Raw genomic sequence first — 27,452 nt, 5'->3', positions numbered from 1 at the left:
TTTTTTTTATTGAACAAAGTTTACACTTACGGTAGTGAGTGTTATATTTTGGCCATGTACAGATATATCTGGCGGGAAACATTTCCTATCCAGGACAAACAACTGTTTACTTTCACTAGCATGGCTTATAGAATTAGATGCCAATACTGTCACATTATACACTCCTTCTCTGAAAATCAAAAACAATATATTAGTCGTATTTTTTAAATTATTATGATGCCAGAAATAAACTTTTTTTAATAGGGAGTAACTTGCAATCTTTCCCAAATTTTCATAAGCAGCTAAAGTTAGATAATCATTTTACTGTAATGAAACAAAATATTTCCAATTTGAAAAGCCAAATTTTAAATTATATAGTAAAAGAAGCTTTATCCTCACTGGTAAAGCAATTATACAGTATAGGAATTTTGCCATCAAAATGTTGCATTTTCTCCCAAAGGACAAATATTAAATTATAACCTATGAAATGTGGTTATTTGATAACAATGAGTTAGCTGCTATATAAATTAGATCATGCAATGAAGAAGGAAATATAATTATGATGTATTAAGAAAATAATGGCCAGTAGCAAAGTTACATTAGTGGGAACATGTCTATAATAATTTGTCCTTTTCAAAACCACAACACATTTTGGTTATAAACCTTTTACAGTGTGATTTTTTTCAGTACAAGTGTCCTGTCTTATTAGTGTCTATTAATACGCTTTGTCACATTAGATCCTCAAATCTTATAAACTGATATTGTATACACACAATTTTGTTTGTGTCATCTCATTTTCGTGGAATTGAATTCTGGTCTACAGTCCTACCATTTTGATCTTGAGTTCAAACATTTTTTGATATCAAAGGAAATAAAAATGTACTAAATTCAACACAGTACCGTTAGAAGGTGTTGGTTGGTTCACTCGATGCATCCTAAATTCACCACAGTTCAATTATTATGATAAATATTACTATGGCAGAATTGAATATTTCTTGGTTTATAGTAAAAGGGAATAAATTTTTCCACTTTAAATTTTCTGATCAAAATACAATCAGTTAATTTTTAACTATAGCAATTTTTCCCTTTTTTTCAATTATCAATTCATCTTAATAAACCTAAACTACTTGGTCATTTAAGCCAATCACAGGAAATCAATCAATAATGGTCACCACTAATCAACATGGCCGGGAAAAAATGGTCACAATGTTACTTACTTGATAAAAATGTGTTCTAAAAAGAGGCTACTATCATTTACACGAATTACTGGTGAACCATCTCCAAAATTCCATCTCAGTGAAATATCAGATCCACCATAGGTAGTTATCTTGAATTTTAGAGTTCTGTTAATTAATGGGTCACCCTCCATCAAAATTTTCAACTTTTTTATTTGGATTGGTAAAATAATTGCAGATGACGTAGCATCACTGACGTTATTAAAAGCAGAAACTGTGACGGTGTACCTACAATGAATAAATAAAATGAAAACAACTGCAGCCATAAATTGTGAATCATAAATAACATGTTTATAATTTTAAATTGCATCATTAAAAAAAATAATCTTAAACATCATAAAATTGCTCCTGTAAATTCAGAAATCATTGCAAGGTTTCTATCAATACGAATAATTTGACTTTGAGAGTATACCAATGATAAGAACGCATTTTGATATTCAGTGCAGATATCTGTAGGCTTCTCTCCTAAAGTTAACCTAGCATTTTTATCTTCCTTTTTTGAATTAACATTAATAAATGCACACAAAAGTTAAACCAGATGCTCCGCAGGGCCCAGCTGTATACGACCGCAGAGGTTGAACCCTGAATAGTTGGGGCAAGTATGGACACAGCATTCAAGCTTGATACAGCTCTGAATTTGGATTGTGATTAAATAGTTGACACAGCATAAGTTTCTGATACAGAATGAATGTGGTCTAAAAAATCTATTTTTTTTCCTTTTGAGCAATACATTATGCTGTTGAATATTAATCCCCTAAAAAAGTGTTTGCAAAAATACCTACTCATTTTAATATAAAATATAAAGTCATAGTTAAAATTAATATTAATTAATAGTAACTTCAAACATGTCTAAATATAAATTTACAGCTAGTCATCTCAAGACAATCATCATTTCTTAATTCATAATTTTCAAGCAGTGTATTGGAGATAATCAAACATATATATTATATACATATATATATAATTATATATAACGGTATAACGGTATTCTTTAAATGGAACTGGCTTACCTCCCTTACACTGCTTTTAAATTGTCTAAATTGTCCTTTAACCAAAAAACCCCTCGTTTTCCCCCTTTTTTGCCCCTATTTGCTTACTGGTTTAAGCCATTACTCCCCATGACCATCCCTTTAAAGTATGGAAACTTGTGGTATAATTTCAGAGAGTTTTATACACTTAAAAGCAAGTTATTGACTGGAAACTACAAAATTATATATTTGGACCCCTTTTTTGGTCCCAAATTCCTATAACCTTGGGACCATAACCCCAAAAACCAATCCAAACCTTTTACCTGGGGTATAAAACATTGTTGTACAATTTCAGAGCAATTGAAATACTGAAAGTAGAAAAAATGCTTGTTTTGGGACCCTTTTTCTTAATCAGTTGGGACCTTCATATCCAAAATCAATCCCAACCTTCCTTTTTTTATATTGAACCTTCTTATTTTATATTGAACCTTCTTATTTTATTTCATATATCCATTAACATAAGTTATTGTCTGGACAAGTTATTGACTGGAAACTACAAAAAGGCTTATTAGGGCCCCTTTTTTGGCCCCAAATTCCTAAACTGTTGGGACCATAACCCCTAAAATCAATTCAAACCTTATACCTGTGGTATAAAACATTGTGGTACAATTTCAGAGTAATTGAAATACTAATACACAAGATGATATCCTGAAAGTAGAAAAATGCTTGTTTTGGGCCCCTTATTCCAAAACGGTTGGGACCATCATCACCAATATCAATCCCAGCCTTCCTTTTCTGGTATTGAACCTTCTTATTAAATTTAATAGAGATTGATTCACTTAAACTAAAGTTATTGTCAGGAAACCAATGTATCTTCAGACGACACAGACGACGACAACATCATACCATTATATAAATGCAAAAATGTTTTGCGGTCGTATAAAAAGTACCATTTGTTTAACTATAAAGCAAAAACAATACCTCTCTGTAAAATCTGTGTGTTGTATAATAGGATCAGTGGTGACTTTGGAGGATTTCAAACTTCCATGCTGCCAGCCATTGAATCTCCACTTGTAGTATTTCACCAAACCATTATATTTTGGAAAGGCATGGGCAGACAGAGTTACACCTTCTAATCCATCTTTTAAACTGGAGGTTATATTTAATGTTACTCCTGAAAAGAATTAAGATGTTTAATGTAGAAATTGATGTTTTCTGATGTTTTACAACAAACTCACAATCATTATTTACCTCATTGTAAGATACAGAGGCACTACTGTAGAATCATTATTATTCGTTGGAAATCAATTTTTATTGATTTCGAGGGTACACTGGTGAACCAGGAAAATTGTTTAACGAATAACAAATTTTCTATAGGCTTGTATGCAGACCTGGGTTAAGTCACAAAATTAAATATTCACAGCCATCAAGTTCTCCTTTATCCATGAAAATTGGCACCCATGAAATAAATGTCAACACAGTTATTACTTGTGTTCTACCTAATTGGTAACAATTTGTATTTAGATAATTACAATCTTACATTTAACAGATTTGTCATCAAATGACCATATTATAACAGAAAATTTTTATTGTTGTTAATTTCATAGAAAGCATATCATTTCGGCAGGTAGACAAATTTTATACAAATTTAAATAGATCAAATTAACACTAGAGTTTTATTACCTTGTATTTTTTGTTGCACATAGACTTTAGCACTTGCAGTATTCTTTATTCCTCTATCATTAGCTATGACAGCTAAATTAAACATTCCAGCGTTCTGATACAAATGACTGATTTCAGAACCTGCAATTTAATGTTCATACTTTATATTAAATAGTTTGTATTAAAATCTAGCAGGAGGAAATTATATATTGTGTCTGCAATAATGATAACCCAAAGAAATGATTAAATGATATCAAGTCATTAATAATGTACCTTAAATTGCATTCTTTCCCATTAATTTTAATTCCTTATATTTTTTTTCAATTTACAAATCAAAATCCATACTGTATTGTGGTTCAAACAGTACACCCAATTCATAGATGCCAACCCCTTTTTGACACAATCAGTAACAATCTATCAAATTTTCTGTTATTTTGGAAAGTTTTCAGTAATCATTCAAAAACGTGCATTTACCAAAAAAATTACTGACGAGTGGTTGAAAAGTGATGTGCATTAACATGTTTCGTTAAACATGCTATCTGTAGAATGTTTTCCATTCATCAATTGTTCAGACGTTCTCCACTCGTACATTTCCGTTTCGTCAAGGAGAAGTAGAGAAAAGGGGAAAGCTACTTCATAAAATGCAAGTTGGCCTCTTTGGAAGTCAGTTAGTTCGATAACGCCCGAGAAACCGGAAGCATTACATTGGAGTTTTCTAAATACCGGACCAGGATGAAAAAGTAATGACAAAAATCCGCGTTTTCAAAATTGAACGGCAATGACTGGGAATCCGTAATTATTCGACTTTGACTGTAATAGCGTAGTTTTGATCGCAAAATCAGAAAAATTATGGAAATATCCTAATGGTTGGCATCTATGCCAATTTCTTATTTTTATATCATCCCTGTATGTAAGGTAGACTAGTTTATTTCACATCATTCAAACCAATACTTCAGCAAGCAAGACTTGTTCAGTTTAATTTACATTTCATTTTTAAATGCAGGTTTCAGAAAAAGAAGGACCTGAGCATTGTTATTTTTTTCCTTTTGTCCTTACTCTACTTTTTATTTAAATATGAACTTACTGTTGCTATTGACGACATCAGTTTGGTCACCAAATTTCCAATCAAATGTGATATTTTCATCATCAATTTGTTCTACTTTGAATGTGAAATTTTGACCATATTGTATATAATAATTTTCTCTCAACTTAGGTGTTGCAGGGGGTCTCTGGACGTGAAATGGCTCTTTCAAATAGGATGTAGTATTTCCCAATGGATTGATAGCTGTTACATACACTGGATAAACTCCCTCTGAAACAAAAAGCAAATAATACTTATTTAAAAGTACATATATTTTGTCAAGGAATATAATCAAAATGCTCAAATGACCCAGCTTTAATATTTATGGTTTTCAACACTATCGAACTTGACCACCATTTTGTCATCAGTAACAGCATATCTAAATTTTAAAGAGCATTATTAAACAGTTAGGTTCATCAGTTATCAAAAACAACACAAATTGACATTTCCCAATCTATCAAAACAATAACTCTTGGATGCAAAAATGAAAATGAACAATATTGAACTTTACCTTCATTTTTTTCATTTTTTTTTTTTTTATGACAAATGCTACATGTATATTCACAATACCAAACATTAACTGAAATCATAGCTTAACCACTGAATAGAAGCATTTGTTTTATATTAAGTAATAAAGATACTTGCACTATTCATAAATTATAGTCAGTTCTAATGGAACATACTGTATGACACATAGTCTACAAGCAGAGTTATAATTGTAACTTTATGACGATTTAAAGACTGTATTACAAGTACCTTTTGTATACTGATGGTAAGCTTCTCCAGTAACTAGAAATAATAAATAATTCATCTTTCCTTCTACTGTTTTTGATTGGCCGTCTCCAAAATGGATAATGAATGTTACATGAGATCCTTCCTCACACCTAAAAATAATAATAAAAAAAATCATCAATATCAATTTAAAAAGAATTAACCGTTAATATTTTTATTTGAATCAACTTCGTATGATCTTGTAACATAAAATTAAACCTTCCTCTTTATTCAGTAGGATACTTTAGATTTTCTTTTTAAGACTATTGAATTTCAAAATGAGAGGTGTGTTTCTGGTATTTTAACATCGCTATGAACCAAACAATTTTCAAAACACTTTTCCACAGAATTCATATTTCAAGCAGCCATAATTTAGTTCTGTCATAATATTTTAACAGCACCTTCTTTTAAATTGAGTGAGATATTGCTAATTTTAACGAGCCATTAAAATCTATGAAAAATCTAAAATAAATGTAGGCATGAGAGTACTTACTAGTCAAATATGCTTGTTATTTATATCTTTAACAACAATAAACATGATAAAGTCCATTAAGATTTCTAACCACACCAATTTTTCATACTAACAATAGTGCACCATAATGCTTAATTTAAATGACCTACAAGTGATAGTTCACTAAATCATTTTTATTTCTTTTTGTTACTTGATATTTCCCCGTAGTATTTACCTTACATCTATTTTTGGTTTTATATTTTTAAACAGATTTAAAATGTCTTACAAAGCTTTGAATACAATCTTTTCTGTTGACCAGTCTGGTTTTCTTCCCTTCAGAAGTGTTTTCTTCCAACTATGAGCTTCGATTATCTTCAGACCACTTATTTCATCCACAGCCTTGAACTTATCTGGTAGCTTAGCAACAACTGGTTCTTTATATAGATGGTTGATGACCTTGACTGTGACTTCATAATCACCAGAATATTCAAAATAATGTGTGATTGTATTGCTTGTGCTATAAAAGATACAAATTGATTTCAATTATCTCTTTTGTATATTCCACTGAAAACCCTTGATATTGTGTTCAAAATGTAACTATTACTTCAGGAAGAATAACTATAGGTGTCATTTTACTTTTGTATTGTTAGGTTGCTACCACACTTTCATAATCTCCACATCACCATTAATTCAAATAAATATTAGGAGGTTCATTGTGCCTCAGAAAAGCAATAATAAAGACTACTGGCTTGAAATATGACAGAACAGGACAATTACAATATATTACCATATTTATACTATAATACTGCACTTTGTCTGATTTCTATGGAGTCAAATATTATCAATTTCACTCAAGTTTTTAATATTCTGTTTCATATATTCTTCTTTATCTTTATAAAATGGTTGAAAATATTTTCCCATAGAATTATTTTTTTTTATAAATATAAAGTAAAGCAATCTACACCTCGTATTTTTCACCTCCCACACAAGACAACACAATCAATCATTACCAACACACACTCTATCAAAAGTCTAAAAACATAATACAACCAAATGGTCACTAGGGAGAAAAAAAGCTGACAAATAATTAAAATTTACAAAAAAATAACATATCCGAACTGTATATCTCACCGAGATTTCAATTTCCAAGAAATCTCTCGAGACTGTTCCAGTAACAAAACTTTACATGAAAACGAATTAGACTGGATTCAATTTTTTTTGGAATTACATTTCAAAGTGATCCTGATTAATATGTGCATTAGCTTTCCATTTACTACTGTAAAACGCTGTGTATAAATTTCATTAAGAGTATGGAGCCAAAGTGTACAGAGACCAAAACAAATCACAACTTGTCCTCACCATTAACCGTAGGAAATATGTCCCGTCTAATTTTCATTAAGTTGGAGTACAGCTTTATCTTTTCATTTCATGATTCATTAATCACAAATTAATCATCAACAATTATTTTCTATGCTGTCATTGACTTTACATCTAGCTGTTTGTCTCCTGATAGTAGAGCTTTCAACAGTGTGCTTACTGTGACAATATTGGCCAAAAACTGTCATTTTCAATTAACAAAATGAAATGTTAATCAATAACAAACTGAATTTTGTCATTTGATATTATATAACAACATTATTAATTGTTTCTTCTCATGTTTAATTTTTCCTCAATTAACAAAACCAAAAACAGAATGCGGTGCCGATAGGACAAATAACAAGTAGATGTGACATTCACTTAAGGAAAGTATGCCACTTTTATACAAGGAAAATATACCACTTTTATACAAGGAAAATATACCACTTTTATACATTTTTTCTCTTTATTCCATGTGAAAATGAATGAGGTGAGCAAATGAATCAAATACTACCAGATATATAAAAGGAAATCATACTTTTAGATCCCATTGTCTCTGAATTTAAAAGCACTTAAAGATGAAAATGTTTGAGATTTCATTGTTTTGTATAAATTTCTACAATTTGGTCTGAACCTGAACCAGTGCTATAGTAAAAGTTGCTTGTAAAGAAAATGTTTGGTTTTTTTTATCATTTAAAATTGTAGTCTACCAGAAGTTTTGATATCAAAGTTATTCCCTTTTCAGGTGTACCAAGGGGTAACAATAAACAGAAAGTGAAATTTAAACATTTAGACCCCTTAAAATCTTTTTCCACACCAGACCTTCCCCTTTGACAGCTTAAACTGCATGTCTATGGAACCAAAACAAAAATGTTTAACATTGACTGACAATTTTCAAAGGGATGGAGTTTAATAGGACAAATAATTCCTATACTTAGTCCATATGAAACACGCCACAAACACAGCTAGCTTCATTCCTTTAAATCATGAACTGCCTCTGATTATATTCTGTTAAAAGCATCCAACCACTTATATCCTGACTTTCATTTCCATTTTAAGACATCTGATAGAAATACTTAACTCTATAGTATTCAGCCTTTCTTAAAAAGCCAACATAATTTTGTCAATACAATTCATGAATTGGCTCCATTAGACCAGTACTTAGCGGAAACTGACACTCTTTTCTATAAAATTCTTGTCTACTAAACTCAATTAAGACCCTGATAATGAAATTTTCCATCAATTACCCAGTATCACTTAGAAACACGGACATTGATATGGCTATCAATCCAAACCATAAAGGCTATTTTCTCCCTACCATAAATGAAATCATATGTTATAAGCTTGTTTTCTTACGGAACAATAACCATCAAAATAGATTCATTTAGAAACAGACAAAAAAATCAACAGATTTCTTTATATAGAACTAGGGACGATCAAAAAGACTGTTATTCACAAATCTAAATAACAAAGAATCTTTTTCTCTTGCAAAGCATCACAGTAAATGTGTCACAGAATTTTTCCCTTTCATAGAACTAAATATACAGCCTACAAAGAATTCCAAGATATGGTTAATGTAGTTAAAAGAGGAAAGGTTTTTATTTAAAGGGGATAGGAGGAGTTAAAATCTATGTTTGGTGACCAGCTAATTCGAATATTAAAGTTAACAATTGTAGATCAAATCAAAAGTCAAGAGTCGAAAATCTAAACTAAAAATAAAATAAAATTTGTACACATATTTTTTTGTAAGCAAAAGCACTTTTTGAATTCTTATTAAGTTAAATCCAGTGATTTCATAAAATATCATTTTTTTTTATACAAGATATTAAAAGTTTTTTGAAAACTTAAACTATCAATACAAATTTCGTGATTAAAGTAGGAAAAGCTACTTAGGAAATATCCAAGCATCACTTGACAGTTAATGACACATACTTATACAAAACCTTTATAAGGTCAAAAGGTCAATGTTCATTCAGCAAAATAAACTTGAGGTTTTCTAGGGGTCTAAGGTTACAAATAAAACCACTGAATATCAAGGGCAACACCTTGATTGTATGCCTAATCCTGATTGGTTGATGTGTAGACACTATGTGCATTCTGCATTATATTCAAGGCAAAATTATATATTTTCCTTAGCCGAAATAGAACTGAGAAGTAATTTTAACGCTGAAATGAGACAAAAAAACATCAGGAACCTATATTTTTGGGTTTAAAAACTACTGTCCTTATAAGTGTTCTTTAATTTTAGTAAGGATTTGTAAAAATCAACTTCCTAAAGTCTGAATCTTGAAAAGGCTACTATTGTCGCCTACAAAAATGAATTGTTTTTTACCATCTGTATCATGTACTTGACATATTTGCATCTAAAGGATTCATTTAAAATCTAAGATGGTAGAATACTATAATTCTGCCATGAAGATGTAGGTCATTAAAGAAAAGCACTTTTCAAGTAAAACTAGAATCCTGAACACTCCTGCTGATATTTTTCTATTACCTGACTTTAGAAACGATACTGTAATCTTGGTCAGTAAATTCCCATTTGAATGTCAAGTCTTTTCCAGAGGCTATCATTGCTGTGACATTGACTTGTCCTGGGACAGGGAACACTGTAGGAGAATCTGTTGTAACGCTGGTTATAATAATTGGTTCATGAATCGTACATAGAGTTGTTTGGTCTTTGTATGATACCAGGTTGGAGATATTGGCTGTAATTTCATAGTCTCCAATTGACTTGTAGATATGATGAATAGCTACCAAATATCTGGGCAAGCCTCTTTCTGGTGGATGTTCTGTTGTTATCTTTAAAGTCTCATTTTCTGATGATAATGTTTCTGACTGACCATCGCCAAAATTAATATGGATAAAAAAACTTCTGCCACCATTGACCTTTACAATGATGACCGTTGGTTCTCCAAGGATAACAGGAGAAGCAGCTAACTTGACCTGTACAATTGGATACTGGACAACAACGGTCAGACTAGAAGACTGTTGACTGATGTCATTTAAAGCAGTTACTTTAAGTAAATGTGTACCTGGTATATCAAATCCTCTGGAAAACTGCAATGAAAGAAACACACCAATATTGAACAAAAATAGTGAAATAAATTGTGAAAATGAACAAAACTATGTCCTGTTTTTTTCAGTTTTATAAGTGATTGAAGATATGTTTTTAGAACTGGACATTATAACAAAAACCTACTGCAAGTCAAAGGAAAAATAAAAATAACAAGAATGTGTCCAAAGTACACGGATGCCCCACTCCCACTATCATTTTCCATGTTCAATGGACCGTGAAATTGGATAAAAAATATAATTAGGCATTAAAATTAGAAAGATAATATCATAGGGAACATTTGTACTAAGTTTCAAGTTGATTGGACTTCAACTTCATCAAAAACTACCTTGACCAAAAACTTTAACCTGAAACATGCACTTTCATTTTCTATGTTCAGTGGACCGTGAAATTGGGGTCAAAAGTTTAATTTGGCTTTAAAATTAGAAAGATCATATCATAAGGAACATGTGTACTAAGTTTCAAGTTGATTGGATTTCAACTTCATCAAAAACTACCTTGACCAAAAACTTTAACCTGAAGCGGGACAGACGGACGAACGAACAGACGAACGAACGAACGAACAGACGGACGGACGGACGAACGAACGAACGGACGCACAGACCAGAAAACATAATGCCCCTCTACTATCGTAGGTGGGGCATAAAAAGTATTTGCATATGTCTTTACATAGAACAACCAAAAATATATTATACATACATTACGATTCCAAAGAAATTGAATGATATTCAGATAATTTGTGAAGTCATTACATGGTTTCTACTTTTGATCAATCATGGTCTAATAGTTTATTAAGGAATGATTGTAATATATTTTTTTTCCTGTCTATGAAATAATAACATCAAAAATGTGGTGCACACTTAATAACCTGTGTCGTTATTTTAACATCACATTTTTTATGTTATTTCCAATAGACAGAACAAATATTACAGTCATTTCTTATAATCTAATTCAAGATTCCATCTTAAACTGGAGTAAATCATGAAAAAAGGATTATCATGACGTCACAGTCACATGACAAAATTATGTGTATGCGCTGATAGCAAAATACTGTCAGCCAATTAGAAGATGTGTTACATCCAAAATTGATTATTAAGATATCAACCCACAGTAAGGGCAGAAAAAGCCCAAGACAACCAATGGGCATGATGGGTTTTAATTGCAGTAAGAAACTCTCACACCTTGAGGCACACTTCAGCTGATAGCTGGTAAAGTCCACTTAAGAAGGATAAAAAAAAATTCAAAAGCACCACAAAATCATTTTTATCTTAAAACAAACATCTAAAGCTTAGTTTTTGAAATTCAATATCAATTTCGTTCCAAGAAATTTAAGAAAAGTATCAGCGACAAACAGGAAGAGATAGTGAAATTATGATTTTCATCGATGTAAAGGAAGAAAAACATTAATAATGAAAGTAATTAATCGAAAATAATGATCTGTTTTTAGAGTGTTTTAAAACAAAATTCTAATAAGGATAATATTACAGTATGAATCATTAATCTAATGTTAGGTTGTATGTCTAAAAATTATGTCAAGAGTTCAAATTATTAATATATCAAATAAAATTGAAAATGGAAATGGGGAATGTGTCAAAGAGACAACAACTCGACCATAGAAAAGACAACAGCAGAAGGTCACAAACAGGTCTTCAATGTAGCGGGAAATTCCCACACCAGGAGGCGTCCTTCAGCTGGCCCCTTAACAAATATATACTAGTTCAGTGATAATGAACGCCAAACTAAACTCCAAATTGTACACAAGAAAATAAAATAAAAATAATACAAGACTAACAAGGCCAGAGGATCCTGACATATTTGTATTACTTCAATATAAGGTAAACAAGTGTCTAACCGACATTAGTTAAATATTCTATATTTAACTGTTAAGGTTGAACATAGTAAATGCATTTTCGAAACACAGTAAATAGAATAATTGTATGATGGTCTCTTATATTTCATTCATAAAGAAAAAAACAAGTGTTTTTATAGATATACCTAGATGTGATATAAGTGCTATTGAGACACTTCTCCACCGAAGTCACAATTTCTAACCAGATGCTCCGCAGGGCGCAGCTATATACGACCGCAGAGGTTGAACCCTGAACAGTTGGGGCAAGTATGGACACAACATTTAAGCTGGATTCAGCTCTAAATTTGGATTGTGATTAAATAGTTGACACAGCATAGGTTTCTGACACAGAATGAATATGGTCTAATGAACATACAAATTTTTTTTTGCCTTTGAGCAATTCACTATGCTGTAGAATATTAATCCTCTCAAAAAAATGTTTGAAGAAATTTTCTTTTTATTTATGAAATCTGAAATGAGAAAAATTTAACCCCCCCCCCCTCCACCCCATTTTTTTTCACATCCCCCTTTCCCTTTTTCCAAAACTGATCTCAATTTAAATTCCTAATTGAGTTTGCAACAATAACTACTCATTTAAATACATCATAAAATATTAAAATGTAAAATAAAGTGCTTGTTATCACTGAATGGTAAAGATTGTTTTAATTTATCAGTTGGTAGTAAAGTGAATATACATTGTATATTGTATAAAACAATGATTTAAGTTGATTCAACTACTATTCTGGACAAAGAAAGATAACTCCAATTGAAAATTTCTTGCTATTGCACAATATTGTGCAATTAGATATTTCTTGCTATTGCGCAATACTGTGCAATTGAAAATATTTGCTATAGCACAATACTGTGCAATTGAAGATTTCTTGCTATTGCACAATACTGTGCAATTGAAGATTTCTTGCTATTGCTGAATACTGTGCAATTGAAAATTTCTTGCTATTGCACAATACTTAATATAATAATTTTGGATCCTGATTTGAACCAACTTGAAAACTGGGCCCATAATCAAAAATCTAAGTATATGTTTCAGCATATCAAAAAAGCCCAAGAATTCAATTTTTGTTAAAATCAAACTTAGTTTAATTTTGGACCCTTTGGACCTTAATGTAGACCAATCTGAAAACAGGACCAAAAATTAAGAATCTACATACACAGTTAGATTTGGCATATCAAAGAACCCCAATTATTCAATTTTTGATGAAATCAAACAAAGTTTAATTTTGGACCCCGATTTGAACCAACTTGAAAACTGGGCCAATAATCAAAAATCTAAGTACATTTTTAGATTCAGCATATCAAAGAACCCAAAGGATTCAATTTTTGTTAAAATCAAACTAAGTTTAATTTTGGACCCCTTGGACCTTAATGTAGACCAATTTGAAAACGGGACCAAAAATTAAGAATCTACATACACAGTTAGATTCGGCATATCAAAGAACCCCAATTATTCAATTTTTGATAAAATCAAACAAAGTTCAATTTTGGACCCTTTGGGCCCCTTATTCCTAAACTGTTGGGACCAAAACTCCCAAAATCAAACCCAACCTTCCTTTTATGGTCATAAACCTTGTGTTTAAATTTCATAGATTTCTAATTACTTATACTAAAGTTATGGTGCGAAAACCAAGAATAATGCTTATTTGGGCCCCTTTTTGGCCCCTAATTCCTAAACTGTTGGGACCAAAACTCCCAAAATCGATCCCAACCTTCCTTTTGTGGTCATAAACCTTGTGTTTAAATTTCATTGATTTCTATTTACTTATACTAAAGTTATTGTACGAAACCAAGAATAATGCTTATTTGGGCCCTTTTTTGGCCCCTAATTCCTAAACTGTTGGAACCAAAACTCCCAAAATCAATCCCAACCATCCTTTTGTGGTCATAAACCTTGTGTCAAAATTTCATAGGTTTCTATTCACTTAAACTAAAGTTATAGTGCGAAAACCAAGAAAATGCTTGTTTGGGCCCTTTTTGGCCCCTAATTCCTAAAATGTTGGGACCAAAACTCCCAAAATCAATCCCAACCTTCCTTTTGTGGTCATAAACCTTGTGTTAAAATTTCATAGATTTCTATTCACTTTTACTAAAGTTAGAGTGAGAAAACTAAAAGTATTCGGACGACGACGACGCAAGACGACGACGCCAACGTGATAGCAATATACGACGAAAAATTAAAATTTTTGCGGTCGTATAAAAAGTAAACCATTCCCCATTTCCTTTCTCAATTTCATATATGGTCAAAGTATCGCCTTTGACAGAGAGCCTTGGCTCATAAGGAACAGCAAGCTTATTTAAGTTTTGCTTTCTTCTTTAATTAATTTAAGACACACAAAATAAATGTGTCTTCCAATATATATCCTACCTTGTTGTGGGTTGTATATTTGACATCTTGTCCACCAAAATCCCACATGTATATCATGTTTGTTCCCGATTCTGTTGAAGTATCCCATATATGATGTCTTCCTAACCTGAAATGATACCAAACACAATCTACATTAGTATTTTTAAGTAAAATATTTGACATATCTCATTTCCAATAATTGTAGAAAGCAAATATTTTAGAAATTTTACGCAAATTCAAATTTCTGCTCAAAACAATTATAGACAGGAAGTACCGGTAAACAAGGAAAAATACTTATAAGCCTTACATATCCAACTTCAGTTTTCCACACAATTTTAATTTATTAACATTGAGTTATCGTAGTAAAATGAAGTTTTTCAAAACTATACTTTGATGAACAATATTTCCTGGAAATTACTCAGTGCTGACACAATCATGTATTAAACTTATCAACAATAAAAATAATTCCCACCAAATGTTTTCCCTCTTCAGTATTTCACAACCATTACAAGAGTGTTCATAAACAAAGTGTGCGTAGAATTAATGTATGAAAGAACAGTCTTATATGTATAAGTATATAAATATCATATCACAAGATAATGTCATGCTCCAACTTATTTGTTTATCTTAGGTCAATTAATAAAATATCCTATGACTGTTTTTAAGTGCTCATTAACTATGTCAATCAAATATTTTAAAACTTAAACTTTCAAGTACTTTCCTGAGAGATAAAAATCCAGTTATGTCATTTCTATTTTTATTTGATTAAATTATCACAAGATGTATCATTTAAAGCCAAGTTAGGATCCCCCCCACATTTCTTGCAATAGTTTTCACTAGTTTGATAATTATACTTCAATTGCAACTTCCTTTTTTATGAAAAAGAAACTAACACTTTTCAAACTTATCGAGTCTGGACTACTTAAGAAATGCTCAAAACAAACAATCAAAAGCCAAGCACGTAAACCATTTTATTTTCTTGGAATTTTTATTTCGCTTTTAGTCTTTTATAGCCCATTTCATGTTAGGTCCATTAAAGCCTATATTGTGGCAATTTAATATCACAATTTTCAAATGACCTTAAAAAATGAAAGCTCTAAGTTTTACATGTTCGCTAAGATTTATTATTTGCATTATTTTTCTACTCCTGAAAGTCACGTAGATTAGTCTCATGTGGTACAATAATTCTTACACTGCAAAATGATTTCTTACACGTGGTTATGTTCTACTTAATAGCATTAAGTCAAATAAAATTCAGTGCCCACTGTAATGTCCTAATTTTATTATACTCATACAAAAAGCTTTCCCATTTAACATTACCAATCAGCTAAAAAAAAAGCTTGGAAGTTGAATTTTGAATTCATTTCTTTTTCAAACAGACATGACAGATCGAAAGATTAAACTAGAGGGTCCAAGGACCCTGTGTCGCTCACCTGATATTTTTATTTACAATTGTTGCATGATAAATGCAACTGTTGTACTGTCATTTAGTTTCAGAGATATAATACTAAAAAGTGCATTTGAAACCTATGTTTTATTTCAGCCATGTGGTCAGGCAGGGTCATCATACACAGTGGTCCCTGGATATCCTAGTGGTGATTTAAACCAAGTTTGTTTAAATTCAACAGTTGTTTCAGGGGAGAATTTTTGTAAAATTTATCTAACAAGAAATGCAAAGTAATGAGAAAGGTGTGAAGTAGTTTTGTTGTTGCGCAACCCCCCCCCCCCCCCCCCCCCCCCACTTTGCCAAAAAAAGCAAAAAAGTAATAAAAAATTATCATATAAGGACAATCTATCCTATTCATGATTTCTGCAAAATTCAGTTGATTGTGCAAGGGTTGTATAGCCAGCTGAGGTCGTTAAAAACTCTCTTTCTTTTGTTGTTGCAGATAGATCTTGACCTGATAAGCAATTTCACCACATGTCAGATTTGCTCTAAATGCTTTGGTTTTTGAGTGATAAGCCAAAAACTGCATTTTACCCCTATGTTCTATTTTTAGCCATAGCGGCCATCTTGATTGGTTGGCCGGGTCACCGTACACAATTTTTAAAGTAGATACCCCAATGATGATTGTGGCCAAGTTTGGTTTAATTTGGTCCAGTAGTTTCAGAGGAGAAGATTTTTGTAAAAGATAACTAAGATTTACGAAAAATGGTTAAAAATTGACTATAAAGGGCAATAACTCCTAAAGGGGTCAACAGACCATTTTGGTCATGTTGACTTATTTGTAGATCTTATTTAGCTGAACATTTTTGCTGTTTACAGTTTATCTCTATCTATAATAATATTCAAGATAATAACCAAAAACAGCAAAATTTCCTTAAAATTACCAATTCAGTGGCAGCAACCTATCAACGAATTGTCCGATTCATCTCAAAATTTCAGGGCAGATAGATCTTGACCTGATAAACAATTTTACTACAGTCAGATTTGCTCTAAATGCTTCCGTTTTTGAGTGATAAGCCAAAAACTGCATTTTACCCCTATGTTCTATTTTTAGCCATGGCGGCCATCTTGGTTGGGCGGGCGGGTCACCGGACACAATTTTTAAACTAGATACCCCAATGATGATTGTGGCCTAGTTTGGTTTAATTTGGTCCAGTAGTTTCAGGAGAAGATTTTTGTAAAAGATAATTAAGATTTACGAAAAATGGTTAAAAATTGACTATAAAGGGCAATAACTTCTAAAGGGGTCAACAGACCATTTTGGTCATGTTGACTTATTTGTAGATCTTACTTTGTTGAACATTTTTGCTGTTCACAGTTTATCTCTATCTATAATAATATTCAGGATAATAACCAAAAACAGCAAAATTTTCTCAAAATTACCAATTCAGGGGCAGCAACCTATCAACGGGTTGTCCGATTCATCTGAAAATTTCAGGGCAGATACATCTTAACCTGATAAACAATTTTACCCCATGTCAGATTTGCTCTAAATGCTTTGGTTTTTGAGTTATAAGCCAAAAACTGCATTTTACCCCTATGTTCTATTTTTAGCCATGGCGGCCATCTTGGTTGGTTGGGCGGGTCACCGGACACAATTTTTAAACTAGATACCCCAATGTTGATTGTGGCCAAGTTTGGTTTAATTTGGTCCAGTAGTTTCAGAGGAGAAGATTTTTGTAAAAGTTAACGACGGACGACGACGGACGACGGACGACAGACGCCGGACGCCAAGTGATGAGAAAAGCTCACTTGGCCCTTCGGGCCAGGTGAGCTAAAAATGAGCCCCTAAGAAACAAAAGGAGTAGACATTACAATATTCTTGCCATCCATTATCCATTTGTTGACTTTCAGTTTCAATAGAACTTGGGGGGGGGGGGGGGGAGGGGAGGGGGAATGTGAATATGAGACTGTTCATTCATGTCATAAGGACTTTTAATGGTAAATTGCTCATATTTTTTTTGTAGGGTATCAAAATCCTAACTATAAACAAAGCCAACCTTATTATGAATTCATATACCCACAAAAAGATTTCATGTGATTATATTGACAAGAGTCCTTTATGAATAAACTGGTTTTATTTATAGCTAAAATTACATGCCAAAATGTAATTTCCTGTATTTAAAATAGTTAAAATCAAACTAAAAACACAACTGGATATTAATAATTCATTCAAATTATGCTAAATATACATCCTTCTTATGAACAACAAACTAAATTTAGAGTTTAAAAGTTAGCCTATTATATTGTAATGCACTTTAATATTTGATTTACAGGAGGGTTTCTACAGACAAACTAGAGAATTAGTATTACAAGACATCAGAGGAGGCCCTGCATTTGTTTGGAAAAGAATATGACAGAGAGATTGACTGAACATTTGGGGTTATAATACTTGCAAAGTTGACTCTAAAATAAGTCCAATATATATGATATTCAAATAAGGAGATGTGGTATGATTGACAATGAGAAACATATCAACCAGAGACCATAGGGCCTGGCTATAAGTATACATCTATGCTATAAGTAAGTTCTATTTTTTTTTGTAATGGGAGTGAACACTTGTATAAGAGAGATAACCTTTGTTAAATGGAATATGAAAGATTTTCTGTAATACCCTTTCTGATCATGTAGACTTAATTAGCTTACCAGGGTAGGTTTTTACAATAAAAAAAAACTCTGTCAATATACATGATATAGGGTAACTTTAAGTACTTTTCTTCAATTTATACAAAAAAAACTAAAGTCAATCTCTTTTTAACTGACAAACAATTAATGTCATGATCAAGAAATCTTTAATTTGTCATATACGGATCAAGGTTTTATATTTCAAACTTTCAATGATGTTTATCAGTTTATATGCATTTTTAAGTGTTGACATAAACAAAATTTCTTATATCATGGATATTTTATGATTTAGGTTATTTTACAAAGATTTACAAGAGTTTTGAATGGTAAAACCTGATATTAAACAAGGCGGAGACATAAACATTGTACTTGAAATGTCAAATCTTATTTTTAAAGGGTTTAATTTTGGGCTTTAACTATTAGACTGTTTATTTCATAAAGCTCTTATCAGGGGAGGTTATCAAGATTAATTAAATCAGGGCACAGTGTTTTTTTTTATCATACTTGAATTATTTTGAAGTATAATTCATCATAGGTGGAACATTGTTCTTGTGATGTCATTAAAACAAGATAATGTTTTAGCAACAAAAAACATTTTTTTTACACGATTTTCATTCTATATTATAACAAAGAACAAACTGCACTACCAACAACTTTTCCTTTTCCTCTACATCTTAGATTTAAAACTCCATTTCAAATGTGCAACTTGACCTCAAATGTTTAAGAACAGATTTATAAAGAAGTAACAGAATTGAAATACATTTTTTTTTTTATATTGTTTTTTTTTTATTTATCAGTTAATTAATAAACAGTTGACAAAAAGAAATGGCTCACCTGAGCAATATGCAAACTATGCAAATATTTCAAATCGAATGTACCATGACTGAGGGGACAGATCAATTTCTTGCAGAAAGAAAAGACAGGGATATCTGAATTTAAATAATACTTTGTGTTTCATTAAATTAAACTTTTTTTACCATTACAACATCTTCCATAATTTAATCAATTTATAACAGAAAGGTTTCCTTACCCAATGATGGATATATGTTCCAATATAATCAGAAACCTATTACAATATTAACTTTCACATCCCCTGTGTCTACTCAATGAAAGACACTAACATGAAATCTTCTTACATTCAAAATTGGAATACTCTAAAACAAAGTCACAACAAATCCTTGCTCAATAAAAAGTTTATTATGTTGTTGTTTGACAAATCTTCTTTCATACAGAACAATCTGATCATTGTTGGTTGTGCTGAGCAAATTTTGTTTTTTGTTTGATTTCTCCTAAATTGATTCAAAATACACTCATAATAGGTACCAGGATTGGAATTATTTTCCCACAAGGCCTTTCATATCTATCTTAACAGTAAATATTTGCCTCAGTGTTGAAGGCTGTATGGGGACCTTTAGTTGGTGAAATTCTTGTCATTTGATCTTTGGAAAAAAGTTGTAAATTGTCAGTCATATCACATTTAGAACATTTTAAAAGCCTCATAATAACATTAATTCCATTCCATCATTTGGTCCTTGTTTTATTAGTTTCCCTTATAAAAACAACTTTAAGTGCAGGTTTCCTGAATCAAGTTACAGTAACATCTGTTTATACAGAGGATGCCAGTGTTTTAATTACCTTCAAAATCACCTTGAAAAGCTTTTCAATTTTATGTAATACAGGAAGGAAATTCATGCTACATCAAAATTATTTCAAGTTTTGCTGACTTGTAAAATCTCTTTCTCTCTGTTGGGATTTTGATGAGACAATTTTGGACTATTTATAAGACAACTTTATATCATGAAAAATGCATAGAGCAGAAAGATGCCATTAAAACTTATTTTCTTTTGTCATGCATAATGGACATTTTTTAGAATGATGGAAAAAACTATCTAATATAGTATATATGAGTGTTAAAAGTAAAAACCAAGTACTGGTCCTTGATACGCTTCAAAGAAATAAGATGTAGCTTCCCATCTAACACATTGCAAATGTTGGTATTTTTTCCCTTATCTTTTAACCTTGTGATAATAGGAAAATGGTATTCTTAAAAATGTTATGTAATACGAAACATGAAGAAACAAAAAAAAAATATTTCCCTATATATATAATACTTGCATATGATTCCAGTTTATATCATCCACATTTAAAGTTCACATAATTCATATGTAATATAAACTATGGCCTTTTTATGTAATAAATAATTCATAGAAATGATAAAAAATACCTCTATTATCATACTAAAGTTTTGTTTTACAACATATTATCATTATATGCCCGATAACATGTTAAAACATAGCAGGCACATGAATAAATTTGATAAGTATGATGTAATTAATGTAAATATTTCTTGTGAGAAATTCTAGTTAACAAAATATTATTTAATACTACATGAAAAAATGCCATTATTTGGGCTGCACAATATCAAAGTCCACAATTATTTGTAAATTATTTTCTGTGATGCTGAGACATTAGGATGCATAGATGGTAGACATTAGCCATCAAACATTGTTATCTAGAAAAAATGTAAATACCTAAAGCAGATTTAAAGAACTGATATAGTTCACTTCACTAATGCTTCTTTATATACCACGAGTCTACATGGTCCTAATGATACGTGCTATATTAATTAAATGTTATTCCCCTTATAATGCAGGAACATGAATATTTTCAAGGAATCCATACCATTATTGAAATATGATAATTGAAAATAATACCATGACGGTGCAAAATTTACAACTAACTTGAGATAAATTGGTTTTTTTTGTCAATTTTGTATAAAAAATAATAAATACACATATTTCGGCACAAAATATGCATCTGACTTTGCACATCACATCATTATTTACTACTAAATTTTCAATTATGATATTGGTACCTGGAGAATAGCAAGCCTCAATGTTCATCCCCCAGATTTGTGTTATTCAATTCAGTTTTGTGTGTTATGTCATGCTAACTGTTGCTTTCTTTTCAGTCTAATCATTTGACCATGGGTTCATTTATGTCATTAAATTATGGTTTGTCATTACCCATTGGTACCTTTATAACTTCTTGAAAAATTATGCCCCCAAATTCTTTTTGACTATCAATGCATCTAACTGGGGACATATAGTTTGTTACCCTCCCCCTTAATACTGCGTTTCGAAACCCCTCCATTTAAAATGGCTTGAACCACCCCTGACACATTTAGTTCACATAGAACCATAAAAGTCGAACAGGGATTTTTATAAATTTAATATAAATGTTTCTGCCTGATGCCACTTACTAGTGTCAAAAAAGGTTGTAACAGTCAAAAGTTACATCTAGATTAATTATGCAAAGTCATCAAGTGCAAGGAAACATCATGTCCTAAAGATATGTTCTACAAGATAGCTTAACTTTTCGTGTGACACTAGGTTTTATTTTATATCGAATTTCTTTCATATGTCAGAATTATAAAGTCATATATCAAAATAAGTATTTTAACAATTAGCAGTAAGCATGACTTGACATAGAAGTGGTAACTTATAGTTGTAACCCATTTAACATATATACAATCACAAACATATATTTGCAGTCAGTCATGCTATATAACAATAGGTCAAATTCGATTTTCGTGAAACATTGTCATTTACTTAATATCTAGTCACTAGTCATTGGTAAATATATCTCCCCCCCCCTCCCCCCTTTCAAAAACATTAAAAACAAAACTAAAGTTTCAACATTATCATGGAGGTTTTTCTTATTTTGTTCATTATTCCTAAGAAAAGAAGAATGTGATTAAACCATTTTTCTATTAAATAAATTACCTATAGAATAATAACGGGCTTTTTGAAAATTGAAAAACATGAAATGCATGTTTCAGCATCTACAGCTAGAAAGGTTTACTTGAATTTTATTTGAGCTATGGTCAGTTGATGCGACTTACTCATTTCAACAGAAAAATTTTGGTTTATTAAAAACAATTCTTGATTTCCTTAAAAGAATAGCACATTTACATGAAAGTTAGTAAAATTAAATTGCATTAAAAAAAGTTCAGCATTTCACTTAAAAAATAAATGCTTTTTTCTATAAAACATTATTCAGTTGAATTATGCCAAATTTTGGTAAACCTACAATAACACGTATATATAACATTAACCACATGTAAGCAAAGCTGCAAAATCTACAGACTTTAATCAGACAGTTGTCAAAAAAACTTTAAAGAAACATGCAGAAGAATTTTATTATCACTTTAGTAACAAGACTACAAGGCTTGGGTTTCCTGTGTTCTATCTCGGTCTTGTCAGATAATTGGCAGATCTCTCTATTCTTCTTTCAATGATTTATTACTGAAGTACGTAAAATACTCTGTTTTACAATTATCTCAAGTCAAACTTTCTTGCTTCTTTATTTCATACAATACAATGTCTTGAGACTTGAGAATGTGCCTGACACATGGCCACTTACATTTATAGCCTTTTTCTTCATCAGAAAAAAGAAATCCACACATTTTTCACATATTTTTGGTTGCCACATGTGACTTAATGTGTCTGTCCAAAAGTCAGAAGCTTCTAATTCAGTGGTTGTCTTTGGTTGTTGATAGTCATAAGTTAATTGGTTTAATATTTTCATGTCAGGACCATTTATAGCTGACTATGCAGTTTCGGTTTATCTCATGTTAAGGCCGTACAGTTGTCTAATATTGCTTATATACACTTCATTTGAACTCTGGTATATATATAGTTGTCTCATTGGCTATTATACCACATCTTCTTATTTGTTTACCCTTCAATTGTTTCTGAACAACAGTAAAGAGTTATCAAAGGTACATCGGGCTTATAATTTGATACGCCAGACGTGCCTTTCGTCTACACAAGACTCATCAGTGACGCTCAGACAAAAATAGTTAGAAAGCCAAACAAGTATAAGTTGAAGACTACTTGAGTCAATTTCAGCTCTGGTCCCATTTGTTTTTACACCAGTAAATTTAGTAAATGTCAACCAATTAATTGGTCAATCTATGCTATCCATATATACTCACCCTCTGATTTCTACAACAGTTGGTCCAGTCAGAGACAGTCCAGAAATTTCTTCCTCTACTACTATCAGACTATCAATAGGCTCTTCTTCAGAATCCTCTCCAGAGAAACTAACCAATATATGGTATAAATCTGCCTTTTTATAAAAATGTTTCCATCTGAAATGCAGGAATTACATTTATTTATATAATGCTTAGTGCAACAAACTTGTCTGGCTTTTTCTATTTCCTCCATTATTCAAAGCTTAGGGATTAGATTAAATCCCTCTTAATCAATCAAATCCTTAAAACAAACAATATATCCGTCTACTAAGGCCTGACATATATTTTGTTATCAGAGTTTCCCATAACAATAAATATTCAATTTTTCTACAAATTTCACATAAACAAATATATCTGATGCGACTATCAATCTACCTATAATTTGCAATATCATTTAAAATTCCTATTTATTTTGAACATGTTGAAGGATATTCTTGTAAAGCTATTTCTTCATATAATACCTATTGCAGTTTGACATAAACTGATTCATATACTCAAATGATTAGCCTTGATAAATTGTAGACATTTCTTGTCACCTATACATTATTTAAACATACTTCCAAATAATACTCAAATCGCACCATTTTCTTCACTCAAAATATAACAAATTTCCTTGTGTGGTATAAGATAATTAATATGTAAAAACCATGAACTTTCACCTTAGTGTTTCTAAGTCTTCAAAACATAAAATTGAGAATGGAAACAGGGAATGTGTCAAAGAGACAACAACCCCGACCAAAGAGCTATTTCTTTGCAAGTTCATTCACAATGTGTTTAAAAGACAACAATTTATTCATGCCCTACTCTCAAACAACCTAAAATACCAGTCCCTACTCATAATACCTTCAGTCTATAACTATACTAATATTGACATTCTGCATGAATATGCACAATTTTGTTTGATCATAAAGGTGACAGTTGATACTTAACACTTAACAAGTCATTTTTAAAAACTCCCCTCAAAAAATGACACAATAAATCTTATTTCATCAAGTAGTTTATAATTTTTTATGACACAAAATCAAACAGAAAGAATGATATAATATTTAAACACTAAAGTAAATGTTAGTTCAAATGCTAGACTTCCCGTTTTTTTTCTACAATAAATATATAAAATTTGTATTTTCTGCACTTCTGTAAGTGATCCTTGTGGCATCAGCATATTTTTACTTGAGACATAGAATGCCAAAAAATACCCACCAAAAGAATAAAATAAAAGTTCATATCTTTTTCACTGTTTACTGAACACTTTAAAATCTACTTGACAAAATCCTGGTGATGATATATTGGCATTTTGTTGAAATAAACTTAAGCCCATTTATCCTATTAAGATTTTAAAATAAAAAATTCTCTAATTGTAAACTGTTACACATTTTGAGTGTAAAACTCGAGTGCCAAAATCCATATATATGTTCAATTAGGAAATCACTATTTAAATCAATTCCGTGCTTTGTACAGAAAATATGGATTTACAAAAATGATTCTTCCCATAAAATACAACTTTTTGATAGTTTTTACATGTCAAATATTAAGTCTATATGGTGAGGAAATATTTGGAAACCACTTATGGATGCAGAAATGGTACACACAGATAAAATATTTATAAAGTTTGTACGACATGTTATAAATTTGACACTTAAAAAGATAAAAGAGGAGAAAGTTTAAAATTGGCCTATATAAATCTTATAATTCCCATGGTTGTTTATGGTATTTTATCACTAGAAAGGTATTTGTCCATGAAAAATAATTAAACTTTGATCAAATCCTTTTTCTTGTTTGGGGAATTCTTATTTAAGTGTTGATGGGGATCCTTGAAATATTTCATTAATATATTTGTAATTTCTTTGTCTTTAAAGCAATGATTTAGTGCTAGACATATGTAAGTTTGGATATATTTGGACTGTAGTCATACTTCAGTTTATTTGGCTTTTAAGTAGAAATTCCCACCAAAAAACACTAATAGAATTAGCATGGTTTACAGGAGCAAAGTGTGGTGGCATAAAAGAGCTGATTAAAAATCATAATGCTAATAAAATGGCCCATAAATTACTCTAATGGAAGTATACTCAAATATGAACTTACTCAAAGGGATCTTTTTTTTCTATAACTTCTTGATTCTGGTCCCCATAATCAATATCAACAGTATCCAACTTGGAATAATTTCCCTGCAATAAATGAAAACAATGGTTCAAAAACAATTCCAGAGACCAACACTGTAAAATATAGTTAAACAACTGTTATCCAGGAATACAAATTACTTGTGAATGGCTTCAATAGAATAATAATGGAGCTGCTTCTCTCGACTTGCACATATATGGTGCATTAAAATGTTATCAAAATCTAGTCAGTGGTAAGGGATGAAAAGAATATGTAGGTTGGCTACCTTAGTTGCAATGTATATTATGCTTAGTCATGGGAGGGTTACAACTAACAGTATGCCTGCCTATCGCCTTTTGGAGACATAAGCATTCAGTAAATCATTCCTTCAAGAAGTAATAAACAGCTGGTGTACAATACACCTCGGTATAGTACTTAATATTCTATAAAAAGAGATGATCCAGTCATTCCAGATTTAGGTGGAGTTGTAAATACAAAATGTCTACTCATTGTTAAGGAATGAGAAACCCTTAAATTAATTCTGATAAAACCAAACATAGCAGGTGCATAACACCCTAAGGTATATATATTCAAGATTTTCTGTAAACTTCACTAAAATTCTGTATAGTTTGCACTTTGTAAATACAGCTGTCTGACAAACCACACCTCTTATGGGGAGAAATATAATATTCATGAATATTTTATTTTGTTTACATACTGGTTCCCAGATATGAGATATAACTTAGAAATGTTACCAGTTTATATACACATGCATAGCGGAGATTTTGAATTCTGAAGAAGATCAAAAATGAAGGGAGGAGAAGTACAGAATTTTAGTACAAGTTTAAACTCTCTGAAGTTCAAGGCATTCAAATTTTTAACCAGGTGCTCCACAGGGCGCAGCTTTATACGACCGCAGAGGTCGAACCCTGAACAGTTGGGGCAAGTATGGACAAAACATTCAAGCGTGATACAGCTCTGAATTTGGATTGTGATCAAATTTTTGACATTACATGGTTTTTTTTTACACAAAACAAATGTCAAGAATTTACAAATCAATTAAAGATTTCTTCCTTAAACTTTTTAAATCTAAAATTAAATAGTTGATCATAACACAGCATAGGTTTCTGACACAGAACGAATGTGGTCTAATGAACTTAAAAGTTTTTTTTTGCCTTTGAGCAATTCACTATGCTGTTGAATATTAATCCTCTCAAAAAAATGTTTGAAGAAATTTTCTTTTTATTTATGAAATCTGAAATGAGAAAAATTTAAACCCCCCCCCCTTTTTTCACATCCCTGTTTCCCTTTTTCCAAAACTGATATCAATTCAAATTTCTAATGGAGTTTGCAACAATAACTACTCTTTTAAATACATCATAAAATATTAAAATGTAAAATAAAGTGCTTGTTATCACTGAATGGTAAAGATTGGTTGGTAGTAAAAGTGAATATGAGCCA

At 31.1% G+C, this 27,452-nt stretch overlaps 1 protein-coding gene across 3 annotated transcripts in view; it reads right to left on the bottom strand.

Annotated features, from left to right (window-relative positions):
- LOC143062863 (polycystin-1-like protein 1) overlaps positions 1 to 27,452 on the bottom strand; it is a 242,837-nt gene that overhangs the window by 111,215 nt on the left and 104,170 nt on the right. For 2 of the 3 annotated variants that reach the window (XM_076234680.1, XM_076234681.1), the window contains 11 exons: positions 25,977 to 26,059; positions 23,856 to 24,011; positions 14,806 to 14,911; positions 9,998 to 10,560; positions 6,434 to 6,664; positions 5,682 to 5,809; positions 4,929 to 5,156; positions 3,866 to 3,985; positions 3,164 to 3,356; positions 1,197 to 1,442; positions 31 to 169 (listed from right to left, as the gene is read on the bottom strand). In XM_076234680.1, the coding sequence (XP_076090795.1) occupies positions 31 to 169; positions 1,197 to 1,442; positions 3,164 to 3,356; positions 3,866 to 3,985; positions 4,929 to 5,156; positions 5,682 to 5,809; positions 6,434 to 6,664; positions 9,998 to 10,560; positions 14,806 to 14,911; positions 23,856 to 24,011; positions 25,977 to 26,059 (2,193 nt within the window). Of the gene's footprint in view, positions 1 to 30; positions 170 to 1,196; positions 1,443 to 3,163; positions 3,357 to 3,865; positions 3,986 to 4,928; positions 5,157 to 5,681; positions 5,810 to 6,433; positions 6,665 to 9,997; positions 10,561 to 14,805; positions 14,912 to 19,886; positions 19,955 to 23,855; positions 24,012 to 25,976; positions 26,060 to 27,452 lie in introns of those variants that run through there. The other variant, XM_076234682.1, reaches the window with a different exon arrangement.

This window comes from Mytilus galloprovincialis, chromosome 2 (genome assembly GCF_965363235.1).
Source record: "Mytilus galloprovincialis chromosome 2, xbMytGall1.hap1.1, whole genome shotgun sequence".
NCBI classification, from domain to species: domain Eukaryota; kingdom Metazoa; phylum Mollusca; class Bivalvia; order Mytilida; family Mytilidae; genus Mytilus; species Mytilus galloprovincialis.
The sequence above is the reverse complement of the archived record's forward strand: the minus strand, read 5'-3'. Positions and strand labels throughout refer to the sequence as shown.